Source organism: Syzygium oleosum, unplaced genomic scaffold, assembly GCF_021117445.2.
Source record: "Syzygium oleosum isolate NSW1041296 unplaced genomic scaffold, Sole_v2.1 Sole_v2.01, whole genome shotgun sequence".
NCBI lineage: Eukaryota > Viridiplantae > Streptophyta > Magnoliopsida > Myrtales > Myrtaceae > Syzygium > Syzygium oleosum.
In genome coordinates this window covers 19,490,269-19,516,613 of record NW_026607485.1, presented here as the reverse complement: position 1 = coordinate 19,516,613, position 26,345 = coordinate 19,490,269, and the positions used below count along the sequence as shown (strand labels likewise).

The 26,345-nt window shown below is 40.2% G+C and overlaps 1 protein-coding gene and 2 pseudogenes across 1 annotated transcript; 2 read left to right on the top strand and 1 right to left on the bottom strand.

The window, feature by feature from the left end:
- The first annotated feature begins 9,620 nt into the window (after positions 1-9,620).
- LOC115683465 (L-type lectin-domain containing receptor kinase IX.1-like) lies at positions 9,621-12,092 on the top strand (annotated as a pseudogene).
- A 2,132-nt stretch (positions 12,093-14,224) lies between these two features.
- Positions 14,225-16,261, top strand: LOC115683464 (L-type lectin-domain containing receptor kinase IX.1-like; annotated as a pseudogene).
- Positions 16,262-16,339: 78 nt separating this feature from the next.
- On the bottom strand, positions 16,340-20,117 carry LOC115683467 (cytochrome b5). Its single transcript, XM_030607994.2, has 3 exons — positions 19,803-20,117; positions 17,178-17,244; positions 16,340-16,924 (listed from the first exon to the last, which is right to left on the bottom strand). The coding sequence occupies exons 1-3, from the start codon at positions 19,887-19,889 to the stop codon at positions 16,674-16,676; spliced, it is 405 nt and encodes a 134-aa protein (XP_030463854.1). The 5' UTR covers positions 19,890-20,117; the 3' UTR covers positions 16,340-16,673.
- Positions 20,118-26,345: the final 6,228 nt, after the last annotated feature.

Here is a 26,345-nt window from a genome sequence, read left to right as displayed (position 1 = left end):
TTCAAAAAAGTCTTCGTTAATCACCATGGATTACTATGGATGTTTTAAAGATCCCATTTTAAACACATGTTCTCTTTGAGGTAAAAATGGAATAGAAATGATTTGACATTTTAATTCCATTCTAAACCTTAAAAGAACACATGACTAAGAATGGTGTCAAAATCAATGTTTGGTGTAGGCACCCATTTTCCTATACTTCATTAAGATTGGAAAGACTCAATTTGAACACTTACAAGCTCCAAATACATCGAAAGTAACTTTTCTCTCCAAAAATCACATGGCCATTTAGTCACTTGAATTTTTTTTTTAAAATCTTTTTGAATGGCTTTACAAAACAACATTCATTTGATTTACAATTGAAATTGACCCTATACACTCCATCTAGAATGTCTTAATGGAGTATAGAAACCTAATTGTTCGTTTCAACCTAAAAGGGGTATTTTGACCGGTCATTGATTGTTGTCCTTTAAACATTGATTCATGATGTTTGAAATGAGTGATGTAATTTGAAAAGAAAGGATAAGGAACAACACTTACCATCACCGAGGCGACTTTTGTAATGTCAAGCATAAAGACATACAGATGCAACAAGTGAGGTTTTGACGCCTAAGGGTAGAATGGGCTAAAGGTTTAAAGTCACCACATATGGACAAGAGATTCCATTCCCATAGGCAATTAGCCTAAAGTAATGGAATGTTATTCCATCTCGGTGATCGGTATTGCATTTAAACGATCCCATGGGCAATCAGCCCATAGATTCGCCTAAATGCATACCTCTTATGGGTAACCCTAAATGTAGCCAGGATTGGGCCACGGGTGGTGTGTGCGAATAGTGTCATGCTGAGGGTATTAAAAAGCATGCATAGCAATTTATAACCAAACAGCACTTCTAAAATAATCAATTCACATTCATCTCAACATCATCCTGTAAAAAAAAAGGTCAACAAAGACAACACCCCTTATACCGCCCACCTACAAAACTATTTAACACGAGTATTAGTGGGACATACCTTGGATCCTCGTGCGAGCACAAAACACATGCGTATCGCTCTAATCTAGGCCTAAGTTCACTAGAAAGCTACTTTCCCCAGCGGAGTCGCCAAGCCAATCGTGCCACGCTTCCACACGCTATGGAGGTACTTTCATTTGTCACGAATGGGGAAACTACCCCCAAATAAGCTACTAAGGTCTGAAACTGATATTTCGCCCAAACATCTCACATACATCCCATCACTAGACAAATGAGGGTCTATCCTAGACCATACCTCACGTGACAATGGGTTATAGTGTTTTTTATCTTTCTATTTAGTCTAGATTTTAATTTTGAGTTGCCACTAGTCATTATTGATATATTAACTAGGAACCTAATCGAAGTACAGAAGAAATACCACGATTCTGCGAATCAGAGATTCCGAGTAAGGGGACTTGATTATGTTAATGATCCCAAATTGAGATCCTTAACGCCCTTTCGGTACCTAAAACGATACAATGTGTCTAACGTGTCATACAAATTTTCGAGGTCTACTCACTAACTTGGACCGTTCTAGTCAAAGAAGCAATCAATCAATTATTAAATGCACAATCAATTTCAATCATTCAAGGCAATCCTAAATTGTCTCTAATAGAGGAACCAATCCAAATCATTCAATGTCTAATGAAGCCCTAATGGCTTGTTTGTTCAACGAATTGTGTTGTTTTAGGGGTTAAACCCTTGTTAGGTTCTTTTAGGGGTTAAGACCCCCTTTTAACCCCTAAAATAAAGGGTTCTCAAAAATACCATTTGGACACTTTAAAAAATTTAAATTTCATTTGTGAAGGGTGGCCACAGGGTTTCTGAGTTATTCTGTGAATTTTTAAATTTTTTGATTTTTTATATTTTTTTTAGGAAAAATTTTCATGAGAATTTTTCTCTTCCCCGAAATCTAATTTTCTTTATTTTCTGAAAAAAATTTCGAAATTTTTTAGATTTTGGGATTTTTATGGGATTTTTGGGAAGTTTCAAATTTTTAGGTATTTTCTAAGAATTTCCTCAATTTTTATGGAATTTTGGAAATTTTCAAATTTTTATGAATTTTCTAATTTTATGAATTCCTGAAATTTTTTTTGTAATTTTCTGAATTTTTTATTTGATTTTCGTGTTTTTTTTCAATTTTTATTATTTTTTATGATTTTTTTGGAATTTATTATTATTATTATTATTTTCTCCTATTTTTAGATTTTTTTATTATTTTTACTATTTTCTAAATTTTTCTGATTTTTTATTTTTCATTGTTTTTAAATTTTTAAATTTTTCCTGCCAAGGGATGAACCGGTTCAGACTGGTCCGATCAAGTCGAACCGGCCGGCACCGGCGCAGGCCAGCGCCCTGACTAGCACAGCACCAAAATGGTGCCGTTTTACTGTTATTGTGGCATTATATCGAATACCTAGTATGCATAAAATGGGTTTCAACATTTTCGAGGTCTCGACTTTGGGCCAGATTTCGATAGCCTTCCAATGGTTTTCTGGCACCAATCCTGAGCTCTACACCAACTATCTATTTTGCTCTAACAACCTAGCCTAGACAGCTCGCCGCCGAGCCATCGTCGGCCGACGAAAAATCGATCAAAATCATCTAACTTGAAACAATTCTAAAAAATGATTCTAACTTTTAGATCGATAAATCTAATGCCCTAGCCGTCTACATCGACCAAAATCATCATCAAATCATCAAGCAAGGTCTGAAGCTACTAACTTGAGTGGCCAATGGTCACGGGAGGCATTCCAGCGAGGTTTAGAAGCTCCGACGAGGATTTCCATGGACGGCCGACTCGGTTTAATGCAATTTCATTGATTCGAAATGCGAGAAACAAACAATTATGCGATCAAAATCATGTTTAGAACATCAATAACAAAGAAAATTGCAAGATCTAACACGGTGAAGCTCAATCAACTATTCTGAAATTCTATGAAAACCGTGATCAAGATCGAACTTTACCTTCTTCGTTGAGCGTCGATTCTGAAATTTTGAACAACCCCGAGGCTTTGGGATGAATCTCCGATACTTGTTCTTCAAAGTGATAATCTTCATATCGCCGGGAAAGTCCCGGATTGCCTGGCCGAGACTGATTTACAGGGCTTCATGATCAACTTTGTACTGACCGTCTGAGGAGGAGGTCCTCCTTGAACAATCGATTCGCTGGCGCCGTTCAATTGATTGGCGCCGGTCACTCGATCAGGGGATCTCAACTCCCTTCTCTCTCTCTCTCTCTCTCTCTCTCTCTCTCTCTCTCTCTCTCTCTTCTTCTCCCGGTAATTTCGTCGAACAGCTCTTCTTCATCTAGAATAGTCTTCCCGTCCTTTTTGTGGCCTTCACCAAGGCGATTCCAATCTCTAACCGACTCCCCAGTCAGTTAAAATAGATCGGGATGGACAGCTGGAGAATCTCCAGCTGTCCAATCCATTTTTCACTTGCTGAATTGGCCTGGGTAAGTCGGTAAAGAGGCAGGTCGAAGAAGCTATTTTTCAGATTTTTAAGTGTGGGGCGAGTCGGGTGAAGGAGGTGACTAGCCCGGGTCGGGTCGGGTCAATCCGGCCGATCGGATAGACCTGGGTTGTCCTAATTTTGCAAATTCGACCCCATTTTGACCCAATTTTTCAAATTTAACCTCAAAATTGAATTCCTTAGCATATTTTGCATCCAAATATGGGATTTGTACCAATTTTTATCACAATTAAACCCAAAATTCTCAAATTTGAACTTGGGTTAATAAGGTTTTTGTTCAATTCAGTATTTAAATGACCTGATTGGGCAAAATTGATGCCAAAATTGAATTACCCATGACTTATTAACCCTAAGAAAGGCATAGTCCTTGTTTGACAATTTCGAATTGAACAAGATTCCCAATTTGGGTTGAAAAATCCTTAATTTTCAATTATTTTGTTAAATTGTGAAATTGGACCGACCAATATGCAATTCAAGGTCCCAGAATCATTTGTTGTGTAGACACTATGGTCTAAAAATGACTAAAAAAGACTCATTTGAATTTTTGGTTCAATTTGGGCTTAAATTTACCCAATTTTGAGAAAAACATATTCCGAATTGAAATTGTCTAAAATTGAAGCTGTAGTTATGAAATTGGCATTAAAAGAAGACTAATGGCCATTTTTATGGAATTTTTTAACACCATTTGATATTTTTCTTGATTTTCTCCCTTATTTTGGCCCAAAGAAACTAAGGAAAAATTTAGGAAAATTCTAAAAAATTTATGTTTGATTTAGAAATAGGTTCCTAAGCTTGTCCAAGGATCCTAATCCTAATTTTGCGATTTTCAGGAAAATTTAAAAAATGAATCAAAAATCAGGTGTCAACACCTTTGGGTTGCCTGACTTGACAAATGAGTTCTTATCAATGCGTGGATAATAGTAAAATACAGTGGGGGAGCAACGTTGGGTGTGATATTATAGATGTTGGCGATGTTAGAATTAGAATGCATGATGGTATTGTAAGAACATTAACTAGAGTGAGACACATTTCAGAGTTGAAAAAGAACCTAATTTCCTCGAGTACTGAATTTAGCTGAGTATCAGTATTTCTTAGAATGTGAAGTTCTAAAGGTTGTTCGAGGTGCCTTGGTAATAATAAAGGGAATAAAGCACAATGATCTGTGTGAGCTTCAAGGTAAGACGGTGACGAATTTCGCCGCAAAGACGTCGGATGCATTTGTTCAAGAGTTTGAATTGTGGCATATGCGTTTGGGGCACATTAGTGAGAGAACCCTCAAGGTTCTAAGTGAAAGAAATCTACTATGTGGTTATGTTGCTGATAAACTGAATGCATGCAAGTGCTATGACTTAGATAAATGGTGAAAGGTGCAGTTCAGTTCAACTATTGAAGAAACCATGGAGATTGCAAAGTTAATTCACTTCGATGTTTGTAGGCTGTCGCGGTTTCTTTCAAGGAAGAGTGCCAGATTTATGCTAACAATTATGGACAACTACTCGAGGAAGACCTGGATGTTTGTGCTGAGGTAAAAGTTTGATATTGTTGTCAAAATCAAGTGGTTGAGAGCTTAGATCAAAATGGAGACTAGTAAGACGATCAAGTATGTTCGGTCTGATGGAAGCATGGAGTTCTGCTCAGAGCTGTTAAACGAATTATGCATAAAGGATAGCATAGTGAAATACCGCACTAGTGCAAGTAAACCATATCAGGTTACAGAGTTGATAAGTAGAACATTACTAGAGATGGTCTATAAAATGCTCTATAGTGCTGGTATGGCTAAGAGATTCCTAGTGAATGCGCTTAGTACGGCGATCTACCAAGTAAACAAATTTTCATCGACTGCAATTAGATGTCAACTACCGACGAAGTGTGATCAGGGAATATTACTAATTATTCTGTTATTAGATTATTTGGTTGGCCATATTATGTTAGAATGAGTGATGTTAAGCTTAATGGAAGGGCAAGAAAGTGCATGTTCCTAGGTTATACACAAGGTGAGAGGGGCTATTGGTTGTGGTGCTCAGAATTAAATTCACTTGTTTTCCGTAGAAAAGTTACATTTAACGAGTCTTCAGTACTTCTGGGTAGGAGTGTTATTGGTAGTGTTCGTACGGATCTGGACAGTATTTAGCTCAAGGTGGAGTTGCAACCAGAAACTCCTGAGGTAGCGGAACTAACAGAGTAATCGAGACAAATGGTGCTTGTAAGAAAGTGCAACTTGTAGAGCCAACAGTTGCTATAATTGCTGATATTGACAAGGTCCGTGTACGATCTCCCGACAAATATGGATATAACAATGGTTTTGCTTTATCTGTGGTTGATGATGTTGTGTTGGAAAAGCCTTGTGGAGTAGTTAAAAGTGTAGGTGAAGTTGGTGTTCTGATGAGATCCACGATTATGGCGAAGTTCAAATAAGGCTTGGACTTGGAAGATTTCTGTGACGATTGAGTCCATGAGGGGCTTTGAGAGAGTAGCAGCGAAGTTGTGATTCTAGTAAAGCAATTGTGACTTGACTCAAACGTCGAGTCAAAGTGGATATTGTTAAAATATGTTTCGAATTTTAGCCTGTGAACGAAACATGGCTCAAGATAAAAGTTTTGGAACGTCCCAACTTGAAAAGCAAGAAAAGGAAATAGGACGTAATGATGTGCTAATTAAAGACACCAAGGAGAATCCAAAAGGGAAACTTGAACTTTGCCGAGGTTGATCGAATATGGCTTCTACACATGGAATATACGTTTCCATGATTGAAGTCGGACCATCCATTTTGTGTGACCATATATTATAATATATTCTTTATTCGTACGAGCTTGCTGTTGTTGATGTGAACAGAGGCGTGCCGTGTCTCCAAAGTGGCAACGCTACACCGTGATCCAATTGAAAGAGTATTCTAGCGAAAAAAATCTTGCATAGAGATTTTGTGTATTTCTCCGCGAGATTGTGAAAATGTTTCGTGAGAAATTATGAGATAAACACTATGTGAGTTATTGGGTGTAATTAGACGTTGGGAAACATTGAAAATGTATTAGTAACTCGAGTGTGGTTGTAATCTCTATTGTATCGCTTGATTAATAATGGAATTAGATCATACCAACCGAATCACGTAAATTGAGTGTTTAATTTATTTTCCTATTCCGTCTCTTTTACTGTTTGATCGCTTGTTTCCGCAACACGATTAACTATATGTTGAGATAGTGCCTTTACAGCAAAGAGAAGCGACAACAACAATGAATGTAACCATTGACATCTTCCTTGTCTTCTTAATCAGTTAAAGTCTAAAGATTGAGGTGATAGATGCTTATGTAGATTACCGGAAAAATTATCTAAAAAGTCATAAACCTATTACATTTTTGCCAATTCAGTTCTAAACTTTTCAACTTTATCAATTGAGTCCTAAATCTTTTCATTTCTTGCCAATTGAATCCATTTGGCCAATTTTGATCGGAAATCGCTGATGTGGACACTGGACTGCCACGTGACGCTGACATAGACATTTTAAAATAATATTTTAATAATTAATGAATTTTTTTTATGTTTTTTTCTCTCTTTTTTCCTTTTCTCTCTTTTTTTCTGTGTTCTGAAGTTAGGGCCGGTGAGGATGGTCGGCCAACCCTCGCCGGCTTTGGGCGAGGACGTTGCGACCCTCGCCAGCTCTGGGTGGCCAGCCACGGGCGAGGGCCGACGACTCTCACTAACTCTGGGCGAGGGCGTCGCGACCCTTGCCGACTTTGGGCGAGGGCACGCAAGCCCTTGCCTAGATCCGGCGAGGGTCGCAACATCCTCGCCAGATCTGGCTAGGCAAGGTCTTGGCAGCCCTCGTCGGTCCCAGGCGAGGAACTTGGTAGCCTCACTTTGACCCCACGCCCTCGCCTGGGGCCGGCGAGGGCCGCCAAGCCCTCGCCGGCCCTAATTTCAAAACCCAGAAAAAAAAAACAAAGAAAAGGAAAAAAAACATAAAAAAAAAATCATAAATTATTAAAATATTCACGTCAGCACCACGTGGCTGTCCGGCGTCCACGTTAGCGATTTCCGGCCAAAATTGGCCAGATGGACTCAATTGACAAGAAATAAAAAGGTTTAGGACTCAATTGATAAAGTTGAAAGGTTTATGACTCAATTGACAAAGTTGAAAGGTTTATGACTGAATTGGTAAAAGTGCAATAGGTTCATGACTTTTTGAATAATTTTCCCTAAATTACCAAGTGTGTAGCTGTTTGGAAATTGCTCTTGCTGTGCATGGTGTCTTTCACAGATGGGTCTCGTTTCCCCCACGCCTTCATGAGAAAGCCCATCGAGCAATGTCGTTTTGCAGTTTCATGTTTGTCTGCTTGGATATTGCTCGATGTTTTCACAGGAAACAATTGCATTGTAATGGAATGCTTCGCAATAGGTTGGATGTTAACAGAATTTACAAATTAGAAAGACGATGGGAAACTGTGGGAGAGCTTCCTTGCTAATTAAATATTCTGGGTGTGTGGGGAAAGGACACAACGCTAAGGGCCAGCTGAGTAGTGCTGCATGAATACACAGCTTTCATCCACGAACGAGGAATGGAATATGCTGAGTCGGATTCGATTCGATTCTCCAGATGACCAAACTACAATTTTTTTTTTTTTGGGTGATCTACTCGGGATTTGATTTGTGTCTTATCTTATTCATGAGATTCGTGAAGGCATTTGATGACTCCGAGATCTATTTAAGATGGGTTTTTATATGTTTTTAATTATTTATATAGACTGCATCTGATTTCTCAAAATATGTGCATGAAAATGAGAATAATTAATTGCTTATACTTTTGTATATTCTTAAACTATTAGGTTGGAGAGAAAGAATCCCGTTTTCTTACCGAGAAACGTAATTTCATTCCTATCAAAACCGTGTTTTGATTTTGGCGTTGTCTACGTGAAAAGAGTGGAAATAATAAAAGCAATGTTCTAAGTTGTTTTCGCTCTAAGATTTTTTAATTATTTTTTTGGTTAGAAATAGAATGTTCGAGACTCATCGAGCACCCTAACTGATTCCCATCAGAAATGTAACAAATTCTTTTCACCTGGAAACTTTGAACATGAAAAACAATATATATCACTTCCGCAACTTTTGAGGTCTGCTATGAAGTCGAACAATGAAAGTCGCAACATATTTAACGAAGCACACTGAACTTAAAAGGGCCTATGGGGGCCATGGGTGTAGAAAATTATTGGCTACAGTCGAAAGATATAGACCCGGTACATGAGATTCATTGGATCAGGTGAACTCCAAGTGGCACCCACGCAATCCAACGATCACATGCGCTTGATCTAATGTACCATGTAAGTAACAATTGCCCCATCAATATTTGTGTCATTAGGTGTTCAATGCCAGCCCTCATCAAGGACATCCTATGTCAAGTGAATATATTTCTTAAAATTGCATTCTTCAAATAAAGATTTTGCAAAGTGTCTTTTATCTTGCGCTATCGCAAAGATTCTGCATCCATGTTAATTTCAAAGTACCACCAACCATACCATTCTCGTTGAATGGAACTTAGAAATCTCAAGAACCAAATTGGCCTGTAACGTTCTTGATGGGCGGGGCAAGCTGGTCATAATCAGTGGCTTTAAAGCCATGGATTCACAGCCACTCTTTCAAGTCTCTGCAAATTGCAATTCATCTAACCAAAGCTTGCACTCCCTATATAATCTTAGACATACATTGAGAGGTTTGATAATGTCTATAAAAGAGGCGAACCACACAAGCTCTCCCAGCGAATGCAAAAATTTTCTCTACAGTCGCTCGCTCAGCTCGCTTTATATCATCGAAAGCCGGTCAACTCGTGGCGATCGATCTAGAACACCTGCAATTTTTTCCCCCAATTGACAAATAACAGGAACAATAGATTGTAGTCACACCGTGTTGGCATTTCTTGTTTGGAAGATAGCAATCGATACACCAAAAGACTGTCCCTCTTTGTGACTAACGTATACCATTGACATTAGCAGAAGACGAGGAACCATCATAGAAGCTGCTTGATGTACGTTGGCTTGTCTTGCACTGTCCCCCTTTAGGTATATACTCGGGCTCGTTATAAAGCACCCCAGTGTAACATATTGATCTCATAGTTTGGGCGATCCGATTCCCACCAAGGCCCATGTTTAGCATGCCGGACACGACTACCCTTTCTCTTTGGCTGCGCTTTTGCTTGTTCTGCCTTCTCTGCTGTCCTTTGATCCCTTCCGTTACCCCTCTGTCCTTCAACATAGGCAGCTTCGACACGGATTTGAGCGACATACTGGACGAGGGTGTTGCGGCTCTCGCATATGGATACGTCGATCTCACCACGGGCAATTCTCCACACCACTATGAGGTGGGCCGGATTCAGTATGCCAAGCCCGTCCGCATGTGGGATAGTCTCACGGGACGGCAAGCGGACTTCTCGACCCGTTTCTCATTCGCCATCGAGAAGGGCTCTGCTCACTACGGTGACGGCATGACCTTTTTCCTCGGTCTAGTCGGGATCCCAGTCCCACCCAACTCGGCCGGCGGATACTTTGGATTGTTCAACGCGAGCACAGCTAATGAAGGGCCTCGGGACCAGATTGTAATGATTGAGTTCGATACTTTTGCGAACCAGTTCGATCCCTCGGAGCATCACATAGGACTCAGTAAGAACATGCTCCCCCCGCCCATTTATGCCGGCTGGGATCCCGGATTGCACAGCGGGAAAGCAATTGATGTCCTCGTGACCTACAATTCTACTACCAAGAACCTCACTGTGCTGTGGTCGTTCGACGACAAGCCGATTTTCCAGGATAAGAGCTATTCCTCGCTTTCTTGCCATATTGATCTTGGGGTTAATACCGCAAAAAACCCCAAACTGGTACGCTTGTGGTAATTTTATCCCAAACTAATTTTTTGACCATCAAAAACCCCAAACTTGTATACCTACGATAAATTTACCCTCAGTTTATTTCCGTTAAATTTTACTGTCAAATTGCTTTGTTAAATGACACGCGACAATTGACGAATATACCAATTTTATGTTTTACCCTCCGTTTGTCACAAGCGTACCATTTTATGATTTTTTGTGGTATTAATTCAATTTAATGGAAACTAACGGAAGGTAAATTTATCACAAATGAACCAATTCGGGGTTTTTTATGGTCACAAAATTAGTTTGAGATAAATTTGTCACAAGTGTACCAGTTTGGGATTTTTTTGGTCAAAAAATTAGTTTGAGGTAAAATTGTCGTAAGTGTATCAGTTTAGGATTTTTTGTGGTATTAACCCTTGACCTTGCGAGTGTCCTTCCCGAATTAGTAGTGATTGGGTTTTCGACTTCTTTCGGCAACCATGCATAGAGACACGGCCTCTATTTATGGGAGTTCACTTCAAATTTGGACAGCGAAGATCTGCCGCCGTCGGATAGATCACCGCCAAAGGGGGTGAACTCGAACCATCGACTGTTAATGATACGGGTCGCGGTTCCCGTGGCATGTTTTTTGCTGGTGATCTTTACGGGGTCATGCTTTTTCGTGGTCAAGAGGGGCGAAAGGTATGGCTTCCATGCCCTCACTGACATCGACAAAGAGATCGGTGCGTTGCCTGTGAAGTTCACTTATCAGGAGTTGCTCGCGGCGACCAATGGGTTCGCTGACGAGCGAAGGCTCGGCCGTGGCGGGTCTGGCCAAGTCTATAAAGGTTTCTTGAGCCATTCAGACCGCCTGGTCGGCGTCAAAAGGATCTGTGCAGAATCCTGACACTCCGAGAAGGTCTTTGTCAACGAGGTGAAGATCATAAGCCGTACGATACATAGAAACCTGGTGCCGCTCGTGGGTTGGTGTTAAGAGGAAGGCGAGTTCTTGCTCGTCTACAAGTACATGCCCAACGGCAGCCTCGAGCACCACCTCTTCGGGGCCGGAGAAGCCTGCCGTGGGATGTGCGGTACAGCATGGCTCTCGGCCTCACGTCCGCCCTCAACTACCTCCACGAGGAGCTCGAGCAATGCGTGCTCCACCGAGACACAAAGGCAGCCAACGTGCTGCTCGACACCAACTTGACAACCAAGCTCGGCGACTTCAGAGTAGCCAAGCTCGTCGACCCCCAGTTCAGGACTCAGACGACAGACGTGGTCGGAACTTGCGGGTACCTAGCGCCGGAGTACTTCATCGGAGGGAAGGCCACGAAGGAGTCTGACATGTTCAGCTTTGGCGTCATGGCCCTCGAGATCGCGTGTGGCCGGAGGAGCTACAAGGATGGAGAGATCCGGGTCCAGCTGCACAAGCGGGTTTGGCAACTCTACCTCGCCGGCAATGTCCTCGGCGCGGCTGATGAGGCATTGCGCTCGGGGTTCCTGAGGGAGGAGATGGAGTGCCTGATGATGGTGGGGCCGTGGTGCGTGCAGCCAGACCCCACCAGACAGCCGAGGGCGGAGCAAGTGATCCGGTTCCTACAGCTCGAGGACCAGGTCCCCAAGCTCCCGCACAGCACATTCGACGGCCCAGTTTCGTACCGGCCATCGGCTTCGCAATTAGGGACGGTGGAATCTCAATCTCCTCCTCCTATTCACGAATCCGTGTCTATTAAGCTAGACAAATCGTGGCTCCTGAAGTCATACAGCAACACATGTTGACTTAATCTGCACATTCTGCTGCATCTACTATATTTCGGTTACAATCTCGTTTGCCTCGGCCAAATTGGCGGCTTGAAATTTTACTGCTAGCTTCCATCAAATTTTACCGTTGGATAACACCTAGCAACAACTCAACTGACATGCCAAATCCAAGTTTGGGGTAAATTTATTACAGGTGCATCAATTTGGGGTTTTTTGTAATTCAAAAATTAGTCCGGGATAAATTTATTACAGGTGTATCAATTTTGAGTTTTTAGTGACCTAAAAATTTGTTTGAAGTAAATTTATCACAGGTGTACCAATTTAGATTTTTTGTGGTATGAACCCTTCTATCAATAGTGGAATATTTCCAGTAAAAAAACAACTAAATCAACAAATATGGCGTAATAATTCTCTCGTTCCTTTTTCTTTCATTTTCCTTTCTTAGTTAAAGTAAAGTTTAGTAATATTTCAATTCTAAAAGCTCATGTTTCAATCCCAATATGTTACCAGACATGGTAATCCAAATTTTATTTGACGTTCCTATTACCAAATATTCATTCTCGTTCCTTTTCAATTTGTTCTAATTGTTCCATTCCGACTAACCAAACAGGACCTGGAGATATTGTTGTCGTACCTTGTGCTCGTCTCTTTTTATCACTTATTGGCCGTCAGATTTGCGTCAGGTGTTCATTATTCCATAAACAAATGTGCTAAATTCGATTCATATCCCATCTTTGAACAAGCGAGGCAATATATATAACTTCAGCTACTTCTGAGGTTCACTTTGAAATTTAAAAATGAAAGTGGCAACCTCGATTTAGTGTAGAAGCAAGCTCAAAAGGGATTATGGGGCCTTCAGTGCAGAAAGTTATTGAATGCAACCGCAACTGGGTCTAATATATTGGGGAAAAGTACAAAAAGAGTCATAAAATATCGTAATGATACCAATTCAATCATAAATCTTTCAATTGGACCAATTTAGTCCTAAACATTTTTACATTGGTACCAATTCAGTCCATCCAGCCAATATATCGTCATCTATTATGCCCCATCAATACTTGCGTGATTGGGTGTTTGCTACTTGTCATTAATTCTCAATCTTGCATCCTTAGGATAAAGATTTTGCAATAATGTCTTTTATCTTGCCCTATCAGACAAGATTCTGCATCCATGTTGAATTCAAAGTGCCACAAGCCACACTGTTTTCATTGAATGAAACGTAAGAATCTCAAGAACCAAATAGGCCTGTAATGTTCTTGATGGGCTGGGCAAGCTTGTGAATGATGATTGATAAGAGTAAGTTGATTGAACTTAACCATTCTTGGGTGCTACGATCACATGAAAGAGAATTCCCAAAATACAAGACTGTATAAGAAAGATTTCATGCACATAGATTGCTCCATAAATCTTTGACAGACCCAACTTTATTTACAGTGCCTCCATTAAAATTCGAAGTGAAAAAAATGTAGACAGACTTATGAGTTTGACTCAGCGGCTCTTATTTTTGCTGTTTGTGTTCATAGTGTTCATCATGATCAGTGGCTTTGAAGCAAATGGACTCCCAACCCCTCTTCATGTCTCTGCAGATTTGCAGTTCATCTAACCATAGCTTGCACTCCTTTCCTACACACTCGTAGGCAGACACATCGAGTGTCTGATAATGTCTGTTAAGGAGGTGAACCATGGAAGCTCTCCCGGTGAATGCAGAACTCCGATCCACGGTCGCTTGCTCACTTGCATTATATAATATCGAAAGCTGGTCAACTGGGGAGATCGATTGGTCAGTTTCCATCTCCGCAGTCTTCGTTCCCGGCTCTCTAGAACACCTGCAATTTTTCCCCAAGTTGACAAATAACAGTGGCAATAGATTCCAGTCACACCGTCTGCCCCCACCCCAAGTTTGACAATGTTTCATTACTTGCTTGGAAGATACCAATAATACTACCACAAGGCTGTCCGTATTTGCGACGAATTTGCTCCATTGACTTTTGCAGTTAACCACGAACCATCATGGAAGCTGCCTGATCTATGAACGCTGGCCGTATTTGGTCCGTTGTTTGGTATACTCGCGATCTTTATAAAGCACCCTCATGTGACATATTGATCTTGCAGCTTGGGTGATCTGATTCTGACCAAAGCCCATCTTTAGTATGCCGAGCACGACTCCCCGTTCTCTTTTGTTCCGCGCTCGGTTGTTCTTGTTCTGCCTTGCATGCTGTCCTTTGATCCCCTTCCCCTCCGTTGCACCTCTGTCCTTCAACATAGGCAGCTTCGACACGGATTTGAGCGACATACTGTATGAGGGTGTCGCGAGGCTTGCATACGGATACGTAGATCTCACCAAATGCAATACTCCAGCACATTTCCAGGTGGGCCGGATTCAGTATGCCAAGCCCGTCCCCTTATGGGATCCTCTCACGGGGCGGCAAGCGGACTTTTCAACCCGTTTCTCATTCACCATTGACAATGACGGCTTGTTGGTATGGTGACGGGATCGCCTTCTTCCTTGCTCCTGTCGGGATGCCGATCCCACCCAACTCGGGCGGCGGATTCCTGGGATTGTTCAATGTGAGCACAGCTAATGAAGGGCCTCGAAACCGGATTGTCATGGTCGAGTTCGACACTTATGTGAACCCAGAGTTCGATCCCCCGGTGCATCACATTGGAATCAATAAGAACGGGCTCTCGTCGCTCGTTTATGCCGGCTGGGATCCCAGACTGCACAGCGGGAAGGCGACCGATGTTCTCGTGATCTACAATTCTACAAGCAAGAACCTCAGCGTGTTCTGGTCATCTGAGGACAAACCGGCTTTCCAGGATAAGAGCTATTCCTCACTTTCTAGCCGAATCGATCTTGCGAGTGTCCTTCCCGAATCAGTTGCGATGGGGTTTTCAGCTTCTTTCGGCTTCAATGTGGAGAGACACAGCATCAATTCATGGGAATTCACTTCAGATTTAGACGTCATAGATCTGCCACCATCAACAGATAGATCGCCGCTGAAGGGGGTGAACTACAAAACTCGCCAGTTAACCATACTGGTCACTGTTCCCGCGGCATTATTTCTGTTGGTGATCTCTGCAGGGTCTTGCTTTTTTGCTGTCAAGAGGGGCAAAAAGTATGGTTTCCATGCCGTCACCGATATCGACAAAGAGATCGGCGCATTGCCTGCTAAGTTCACTTATCAGGAGTTGCTCGCAGCAACTAATGGCTTCGCAGATGATCGAAGGCTTGGCCGAGGTGGGTCCGGCCAAGTCTATAAAGGGTTCTTGAGCCATTCAGACCGCCTGGTCGCCGTCAAAAGGATCTTCGCGGATTCCCAACACTCCGAGAAGGTCTTTGTCAATGAGGTTAAGATCATAAGCCGTACGATACATAGAAACCTGGTGCCTTTCGTGGGTTGGTGTCAAGAGGAAGGCGAGTTCTTGCTTGTCTATGAGTATATGCCCAATGGCAGCCTCGATCACCACCTGTTTGGGGCCCGGAGAAGCCTGCCATGGGATGTGCGGTACAGCGTGGCGCTCGGCCTTGCGTCCCCTCAACTATCTCCACGAGGAGCTTGAGCAATGCGTGCTCCACCGGGACATAAAGGCAGCCAATGTGCTGCTCGACTCCAACTTCAGCACCAAGCTTGGCGACTTTGGAGTGGCCAAGCTCGTTGACCCCCGGTTCAGGACTCAGACGACAGACGTGGTTGGGACTTGCGGGTATCTCGCGCCAGAGTACTTCATTGGAGGGAAGGCCACAAAGGAGTCCGACATGTTCAGCTTTGGTGTCGTGGCCCTAGAGATTGCTTGTGGTCGGAGGAGCTACAAGGACGGAGAGAACCACGTCCCGCTGCACAAATGGGTCTGGCAACTCTACCTCACTGGTGACGTCCTTGGCGCGGCCGATGAGGCATTGGGGTCAGAGTTCCCCAAGGAGGAGATGAAGTGCCTGATGATGGTGGGGCTGTGGTGCATGCACCCAGATCCCGCAAGACGGCCGAGGGCGGGGCAAGTGATCCGGTTCCTCCGGCTCGAGGACTCGGTCCCTGAGCTCCCACATGGTGCGTTAGACGGCCCAGTTTCATACCAACCATCGGCTTTGCAATTAGGAATGACCGAATCTCCATGTGCTCCTCCTATTCAAAAATCTCCTAAGCAAGAAAAATCCTGGCTCCTAAAGTCATACAGCAACACATGCTGACTTAATCTGCGCATACTTGCTGCATCAACTATACTTTGATTACATTCTCTTTTGCACTGCCCAAATTGGTGGCTTGAAGTTGAGTAAATCATGGGGACTTGATATCATTTAACATGCACTGCTTACATTGGCATGAACAAGACACTACGAAAGGAAAATTTTCAGTTACCTGTATCTCTCTACAAATTACCGATCCAAAAAAGCGAGCGCATTCATCACATCAGGAAAATAAAATCATATGAAAAGGTAATTTTCTTACTTCAATGAGACAGAAAGCAACATTGAAAAGTACAGCGAACACTACTAATACACCACAGTAAATCAGGACCATTTGGGAAGGCAACTAGAACAGTTCTTTAGCTAATTTTTAAACGTCTAACTCTGACACACTTTAATGCCATCAGGACTTTAATTTAGGTAGATTTGGTGTAGAAGCGGATGCCGAAAGCCAGACCCAAGATCGCGAGCGGAACGAGGAACTGGAGGAGCTTTATGATGAACTCTGACGTCTTGTCTTGGTTGTAGTAAGGCTGCTTCGGAGGAGTGTAGGCTCTTTTTGTGGGAATAGTCGAAGAGTCTATGTCCCCAAGAAGGTACTCGTCCATCATTGCTCTGGCACTGCTGCTATGGGCAACATCTTCAAAATCATCAGTGGCGTCTTTCCCTGAAAAGAAGGAACATTCCCATTCTGAGCTCGCGTGATCTTGAAGAAAGCTAAGAATTTCTAGGACAAAAATCACAGCCCAAACCCCGTGGTTTTACTAAATTGCACAGGCATAAAAAGATGTGCTTCTTCCCCTACTAAATGGTGTTGGTCTTTCTAACAGAGCGCTCAAGTGATTTGGTTAGAAATTAGATTGAACTGAAGCGCCTTATACTTGTCCCTAAAGCTTAATGAAGGACATTGGAAGGCATACCTGTCGCTGACAACAAAACCTCATCGCCACCAGGATGGTCTTCCAGGAACTTTGTCACATCATAAACCTGTTGTGATGTGAACGGGTAAGCCCAATAGTGCTGATATAAGGTAAAAGACTCTCGCAGAAATAAGTATCTTTAATCACAAAACCTGTTTGGCCAACCATGTCTAGGCAACATGCCCCCAGATCGAAAATGTTGGACCACAACGATAAAATAACCTCATAAGTTTAGTGGAAAGCAAATTTGGTATGTCATCAGCCACTTACTACAATCAATGCGATTCTCTGAGATGAAAAGAAGAAGGAGAAACGTATCTACTTTTCTCCAAAATAGTCTGTGGGTTAAATTCGTCATGACGTCAACACAGCCGATTAAAGTTAATGCCAATAACGTAAGTCATGAACATTAATATGCAAATATGTAAAATGGCATTCTTATAACTGCATTCTAGTATGTTGCATACACAAAAATGATCCATCTCGTTATATTTTCAGAGTTCCAGCATATATTAAGTAAAAGAGGAATTCTTACAATGAGTTTCTAGTTTGTCTCAAATGGATTTCAGGAGGAATCAGTTGCAGACTCGTTGTATTAATTCGATCAGTGTCTAAAGACGTGGGAGACAGAAATATTCTGTTTTTATAGTTACCATAGTGCAAAGCGTCTCATCAATAGTTTCAAATGAAAAAAGGTAGTCAGAGCATTGCAGATGCAACAGGGCAGCTACTAGACCTACTGTAAGACACAAGGGACCTTGCAGACTCTCAGAAAGAGTAAAACTGACAAAGAGCCAAGTAAATTTGGCGTAAATGTCTGACCAAAAAATAAATGAATTAAGTTGTTCAAGAGATCATGGGCATGTAATTCAAACTAGACACAATCGGTTTATGATATCATCTTTTCGACGAAAACATATATGCCTGCTTTGACAAAATATTTGTTCCCACATGGGAAAAGTGAATTTTAAAAGCCAAACTAAGCTTGCCTTTCCGTTTTCAGCAAAGCTCTTTTCATTGCTCAAGGTGTGGAGCACGGTCTAACAGAGATTATCAAAGGAATCATCATGGTACGCCACAAGAATAAAATTACTAAGCACTTCATGCTAACTGAAGTCAGTTACATCAAACCCCTGAAATCCTATGCTATACCAATGAAAAACCTTTTCTTTCTTTTTTTTTCGCTTAGTCAAAATAATATGCCTATCTAATATGCTAAAAGTGTGTCTTTAGCACAGCAACATGACCAAGGACAAAGTCAAAATGTTGACACCCACGTACATGTAAACCAAAGTCCCCTATTTTAGACATAACAACTATTTTTTTCTTATTTCCCTCAAAAAGAATCAAGCACTGAAATTGTTGTCTATCAACTATGGGCTTAATTGGAGGTCTTATGTGATCAAGCTTTCTGACATACACAGCTCACGCTTTTAGTTGTTACTTTGTGGTTTCAGTGTGCAATTTTGGCTTGGCTTACTTTTGCTTAAAAGTTGTAATTCAACAGAAACCCAAGCAACATGTACAGAATTCACAGCAATATCACCGAGAAAACCCCAAAGCTAAAGCTTAAATTAAAATTGGACCCATAAAGCTATTTTGGACTTGTTACACGAGTGTAAGTCAATAAGCCTCTAGAAAGAACTATTGCTGCTGGATGGGGCAGTTGAACTCCTCGTACTTTTCAAACAACTGTCTGATTCAGCAAAATTAGGCTCAAAGTAATCAGAATTTGGAGAGTTCGATTGAGCCATAGAAATTAAACATAGAAAGCTGGATCCTTATATTAGGCAATTCCAATGACAAAAAAACTTCATAAATGCCATTTCAGATAAAAATCAAACAAAGGAGACCGACTAGTTCTTTTCCCTTAACCGTGCTCAAGTATGAACCTTGATATAATCAAGGGCACTGAGATTGCCTAAACTTGGGAGGTGATACAGCAAATAATTATATTGGGTTGCAAAATCCAAATGCAGAAAAGTACATTGGCAAAGCAATCGATCAAAGAACCTAAAGGCCACAAAAAATTTGGAAAAAACCTACATTTAACTTTAGCTATCTGATACGGCATTGTTGGTATTGATTATCTCTTGAAGGTAGATCGAGGAAGGGGACAAAGGGAAAGAACATATCATTAGCATCAGACTTATGTTTAACTAGTTTCCTGTAATACATTACATCTGCTTGATACATACCTAGAAAGATCTACAAGGTTGTATTGAAAACACAAGCAAATTCATTAAAAGACAGCATCATAATTCCAATTATTCTCGACATGAGTTTGAATCACGTACTGCTACATTGTTCTGTCCACTTTTCAACCGAACTTCATGACATGAACCATGTATTAATACTTTCTATACTCCATGCCCAATTTGGTCAAGAGAATTGAACCCAACATAAAGGAAAACATGAAGAAACTTTGCAGAAAGCAACTCTGACTATTGGAATCAAACCCATCAACCAATCGCCTGCTGACACCTTCAATCTCACACGAATCATGAACAAAGCCAAAAGAAAGAAAAAAAAAATAGAAAAATCCCATCTTGAGAAAGAGAGGTGAAAAGGAACTACACTGACTAAAAACACAGAGCAAGAAGAACGCTAGAAAAAGGAGCTTACTTTTCCACCAATTACGAGCCAACAGTCCTTGGAATTGTTATGCTCGGACACTTCAGCCAAAGTGAAGACCTTTTTAGCCTCACCCATGTCGATTTTCTTCTACTTCCTCCTCTCCACCTCCTTCTTCTTCTGTGGGTTTTTGGCTCTGTGAGAAGCGGCAGAAGCAGAGTGGTCAATCTGAGAGAAACCCAACAGGCCTTAAATTCACCGACTTGGTCGATCAAACTGTGGGCTCTCACCAACTCAAGAGTGCTTGTTGCAATGATGGGTATGACAAGAACATAAGTACTGGATCAAAGCAACCTGAGAGAGAGATTTCTTGCCTTATTAATTGTCGAGAGAGAGATTTCTTGCCTTATTAATTGTCGAGCATCATAAAGGTCCTATTTTGACCTTTTTCCGAGAGAGAGAGAGAGAGAGAGAGAGAGAGAGAGAGAGAGAGAGAGATTTCTTGCCTTATTAATTGTCTTGCATCATCAAGTTCTATTTTTTCCTTTTTTTTTCCATTGCGTGCGCACACAGATATAGAGATTTGTTACATCATCAGTTGTGACTTTCTGTCTTTCTTTAAATTTCTTACAAGGGTCCTATTAAAATGTAAAATATCCAGCAAAAAAATAATCATATTTTCAACACCTGCCTTGCAAGAGAAAAATAGTTTTTATTTAGATATACACTCATTGACAAAAATCCTTGTTAAAAGTGCTATTTGAAATATTCGTTAAACGATTATATGAGCACAGAGGAATATTATGATTTTAATCAATATTTTGATTATCGAATACTTTCTCATTAATTTTATTGAAGGTGTTGTTTGATAAGATTTGTTTCCTTTCTATTGCAAGGGCATTGAACTCGAAGCCACACATGGTAGGTGGGTAGGTAGGTGGAGACTCAGGTTGGGTTTGTGTCCATTGAATGCAGTGTTGACATTAGTAGGTGTGTTGGCATGGTTGCTCTTTTCTAGCCTTTCTTCCCTTTTCTATTTCTTCTACTAGATTTTTTTATAGGCTTCCCCTTCTTTCCCATCTTTCCATGATAGAATCTCTATCTCATTACCCATATACTACGTAAGGTAAAAAATAAAGGAATATGTACACTTGAATTGGTAACAACAAAATTAAGTTATAGAAACATATGACCTCTGGCAAAGTAAGTACGACATGTTTAGCCTATTATGGGTAGTGCACTTGTCTTTCGTCCGGATCCGTTTGTTTGAAGGAAAACTGTTAGTGAGAAATTATTTTTCGACTTTTCGCTGTTTGGATGGCGGAAAATTAATCGATCTACAGAAAACATTTTTCATGGGTTAAAAACAACAAGTTTAAATTGGGAGAAAATGACTTTTCCTTTTGGCAAAACGGAATTCACTTTCCCTAATCTACTAAACAAATGAAAACTAACTAGTTTCCTTAAAAATAATTTTCATGAAAAATATTTTCCTTTAATACGAAGTTTTAAGCGAAACGATCGCATTGCTAGGTCATGTATTCTATTCCATGCTTCACATTACCAGCTCATTGTCTCTTTCATTTTCCAATGATATTTTCATCTTGACCAACAAGCTTAAAGTCAATGGAACAAATAACCACTCAATAATTGTTTGAACCGTATTAGATTAAAAGAAAATTCCAGATGAATTTATTTGCTTAATTCTTGTCTTCGGACACTCATCGACAAATCCTTGTTAAATGTGCTCTTTAAAATATTCTAAAGATATTGACCAAAAAAATATTCTAAAGATATGTTGTGATTTTCAATGTATTATCTATTTACATATCATGCACAATCAATACGTTAAGATATAAATATTTTCTCATTAAGCATGTTGAACAAGTATCTCAAAGATGTTCATTGATAAAAATTTCTGAAGCCATATATGGTAGGTGGTACTGGTAGGCAGGTGGAGACTACGTTGGGTAGTGTCCATTGAATGCATAGTTGACATTAGTAGGGTATGTTGGTATAGTAGCTCTTTTCTTAGGGTGCGCATGGCAATGATTATGTGTCCGAGAACTAATTCTGCTCAAAAATGATTATGTTTGATTCCGTGTCTGGAACTGATTCTGAGTATTTTAAGGCATTTGGTAACAGCCCAAAATTTCCATTCTTGGAATAGAAAAAGAACAAAAATGTGTTTGTTAACGACACAAAATTTCTTTTTATTAATAATATTTTTGAATATTTTAATATTTTTTTCTTTCTTTCTTTCTTTCTCTTTTCTTTTTTCTTCTCCTCCCTCTTGGCCATGGCCGGCAACCGGCCACAGGCCAGGGCCGGCAAGGGCGTCGCGGCCCTCGCCGGATCCGGCGAGGGCTGGACCCTCGCAGCCTGGGCAAAGGTCGCCCTCACCGGCCTTTTCCAACCCTTGCCCGAGCCAGCGAGGGCTGCTCTCGAGGCTCGTGGCCTAGGTGAGGGCTGGATTTTCGCTACTGCCCTCGCTAGCTCGAGCGAGGGCTGGAAAAAGGCCGGCGAGGGCCGCGACGCCTTTGCCGACCCTCATCAGTCGCCGATGGCCGGCTAGGCAAAAAAAATGAAGAAGAAGAAGATCAGAAAGAACGGGAAAGAAGAAAAAGAAAAAAAAAATTCTTTTCCAATTATGATTCTTGTTCCCAGAATCAAGAAATTACATTTTTTTTTGCTTCTTGATTCTGTTCCAAACTGATTTTGGGAATAATTTTTTGCAAATTTGTGGCCGGGAACAAAAAGTTTACCAAACGGATTCTGTTTCAAAACTAATTCTGGGAATAAAATAACAGAAATTTTTACTGTTTGGCAAGTTGTCAAACGGGCCCTTATTCTTTCTTTCCTTTTCTATTCATTCTTCTAGATTTTTTCATAAGCTTGCCCTTTTTTCCCATCCTTCCATCATAGAATCTCTACTCCCAAATATGATGCAAGGAAAACATAAAAGGAACGTGTACACTTAAATTGGTGACAACAAACTCAGGTTATAGAAACAAATGACCTCTAGTAAAGTCATTACAACATGTTTAGCCTATAATGGGTATTGCACTTGTCTTTCATCTAGATCCGTTTATTTGAAAGAAAATTGTTTTTAGAAAATTATTTTCTGACTTTTTAGTGTTTGGATGACGGAAAATTAATCGGTATATATGAAACATTTTCCATGGACTGAAAACAATAAACGTAGAGTGGGGGAAAACGACTTCACCTTTGGGCAAGAAGGAATTCATTTTCCTCAGACCACCAAAAAAATTAAAACTAACCATTTTTCTTAAAAATTAATTTTCGTGGAAAATATTTTCCTATCCCATGAAGTTTTCAATGAAACAATCGCTTCTTAAGTATTGAAAGGAATGAGGTTTAGTTAGGTCATGCACTCTATTCCATGCTTCGCATTACCAGCTCATTTTCACTTTTCATTTTCCAATGTTATTTTGACCAACAAATTAAAGTCAACAGATCAAATAATCACTCAATAATTGTTTGAAGCGTATTAGATTAAAAGAAAACCTCATATTCATGTTTTTTATCGCCAAATATAATGTTTCGTTATAGTATAAAAAATCAAATGGAATGAGATGAAATAATTGGAATTGAATAAGGAATTCATTCTCTTAAGTTTGGTAAATTGTGAGAATGAAATAGAATCATCATTTTTTTTTATTTGTAAGATATGTTGCGGATCCGAATGAAATGACGCCGCCTATATATCTAACACGAGATTTGGTCTATACTTGCATACTTTCACAATATTATATTTTTTGGTATGAACACGATATTATAGTTTTATTATAGAAGATATTAATATAATTGAGCTATAAAATAATTCACCCAACATCATTCTATAAAAGAAGCGAAAGTAAAAGATTAATAATTCTGTTTCATTAAATTATTTTATAACTCCAAAAAAAGAGCAATAGAATCAATAATTTTACGATATTCGATTTAACCAAATAATTGTCAATGTAACATCCATTATATATTTAACTAGGTATCCGTTCGTGATCAATTTATTACTCTTCATAACTAATTCGGTAACTCAGAAAAAATTGTAACTTATTCCTAACTATAAATTAATTCCCAATCTTATACTCCGTGCAATCAATCATAAATAACTAATAATTAGATTGTTCAAATTTAAACAAAATGCTAATTTATATCGTACTCAATATCTTTTGTTGTTATTGATTAATTAATTTTATAATTCATCTTTAGTGCCCAAAAAAAGGGTTGAAATCATGAATCCTCCTCTTCCTAGTGCTTCACCACAAACTTTGCAACCATACAAGATTTGGGTGGGGGGGGAAGGTTATTCCTTCCAACCAAACACAACAAGGTTATTTCTTAAGCTTGCTTTATACATTATAGTATTTTGAAATTCCTCCATACTTTATCAATAGATTATTTTGGGATAAGTGCACTGAAAGCCTAAAATTTATCATGAAAGTACAATTGAGTCCTAAAACTTTTAAAAAGTGTAATCGAGTCTTAAGACTTGCCATGAAAGTCAATCGAGAAAGTGCAATCAAGTATTAAAATTTTTCAAAAGTGCAATTAACATAAGGACTTTATTATACTAATTTGATAAGTTATAGGGCTCAATTGCACTTTTGAAATTTTTAGAACTCAATGCACTCCGTGACAAGTTTTAGGATTTAATTACACCTTTTGAAAGTTTTAAGATTCGATTGTAATTTCATGACAAGTTTTAGGACTTTCAATTGACTTATCCCATGTATTTTAAGCTTATCTTTTCAAAGAAATAATTATATAATGCCTTTATCTTTTCCAAGAGATGGTTAGATACAAAGATAGAATTGTGTCACTTGAATGAGATAGAGCACAAACTTGCACTAACCTCAACATTTGTAGCATCACCAACTCAGTTATCAGGACCCGTAGGATTACCAAAAGAAACCAGATTTTGAGCTCATTTCCAGTGCCTTCAATTTGAAGTTCGACATCATTTAGTTTCTTCGAACTTTAGCTCGATCTGGCGTAGAAGCGGATACCACCAGCTAGACCCAGGATTGCGAGGGGAACAAGGAACCCGACGGAGCTATGGAGTCGTGTATGCTCTTGCTTTTTTTGCCAGGACAGTCGACAAGTTGATGTCCCCAACCTAGAAGCCCTCGTCCACTGTCGCTGCAGTGCTGCTGCTGCAACCGTTGTCTCGGTAGTTTTCCAGTTGGTCAGAATCCACGTTCAAGTTAAGCGAAAAAATGAAGTCATGTCATTGAAGATCTTTGGATAGGGTACAGTGTCGGGCTTTCTAACAGAGGGCTTAAGTGGTTCAGTTTCAATTAAGAACATTTGAAGAACATCACCTGTTGCCGACAACACAGCCTCATCAGCACCAGGAGTGTCTTCCAGGAACTTGGTCACATCATAAACCTGTTGCAACCTATGCGAATAAGCCGAACCCCGCCTAACAGACCGTCTCATATTTCCACAAATTAGGACAAGTTTCGAAGAGAACAACATAATGCCAGAGAACTATTTTCCGAGACTAGAAGGTCAAATTTGCACGGCATTCCTTGCTGCTCTGATGCAGAGTATATATGATGGATCGAATTTCAGATAATTAACTGAACAAGAACATCACCTTTTGGGGCAAAAGGGAAAAGGAAAAATGTGTCCCATGTCCGGTTTTGCTGGTTCCCTTCAGTACAAAGCCTCTCGTCATTGCAGATGCAACAGAAAAAGCTTAAGTCCGAGGTGTTGTAGAATCCTACAAATATAATGACTCAAAAACAACCTAATCCGAGTGAGTTTGGCGCAAATGAGATACGTTATTTGAGAGATGACCGACATGTTGTTCATTCCAGACATTAATTACGTTAATGATTTCGTCCTCTCAAGTGATGCTGCTGACATTGTACACACCACAGACACATGCGGAATTAATGCTATGCAGGTCGATAAACAGATAATGAAAATGCTGCTGAAGTATGCATTTTTTGCTTTTCCGTTTCCATGGAAGCTCTGTTTCGCCGCTCTAAGTGCGGAGCATCTCAACCTATCTGAAAATGGACTCTAGCACAGCAATGTGCACAATAACAAATCAACACGCGTTGAGCTAAACTTCCTCACTTTACACAGTCATTGGGTTTCCCTCAAAATTCCTTGAAGAATGAAGCACCAAACTCGCTGCCTCAGGCAAGACATTGCTCAGAGGTCTTACATGATCAAGCCTTCTGACGCAGAAAAGGTCATGCTTCTAACTTGATACCCGGCAAGTTCTTCAGGTGCAATAAGAGTATTTAGGTGGCTCTGTATTTTTCGTTGGAACGATAATGTTCGTTGAAGCTCAGAAGAACCACGCTAGTAAACAAGTCTAGAACGGGAATTTTCATTACAATTCGGAAAAACCATAAAGGTGAACAGTTTGGTAGAGCCATATTCGCCAAGATGCTTGGAAGAATCAGAAGATAGAAGAGCGGATCATCATCGAGAGAACAAATTATTAACAGGAACAGCTGCCGATATCATATTGTTGATAGATCGTCATTTTTGTGGTTATGTTATGCTTTTTTTGGAATTCTAACTGTGATAATTTATCAGTTCTTTAACTTT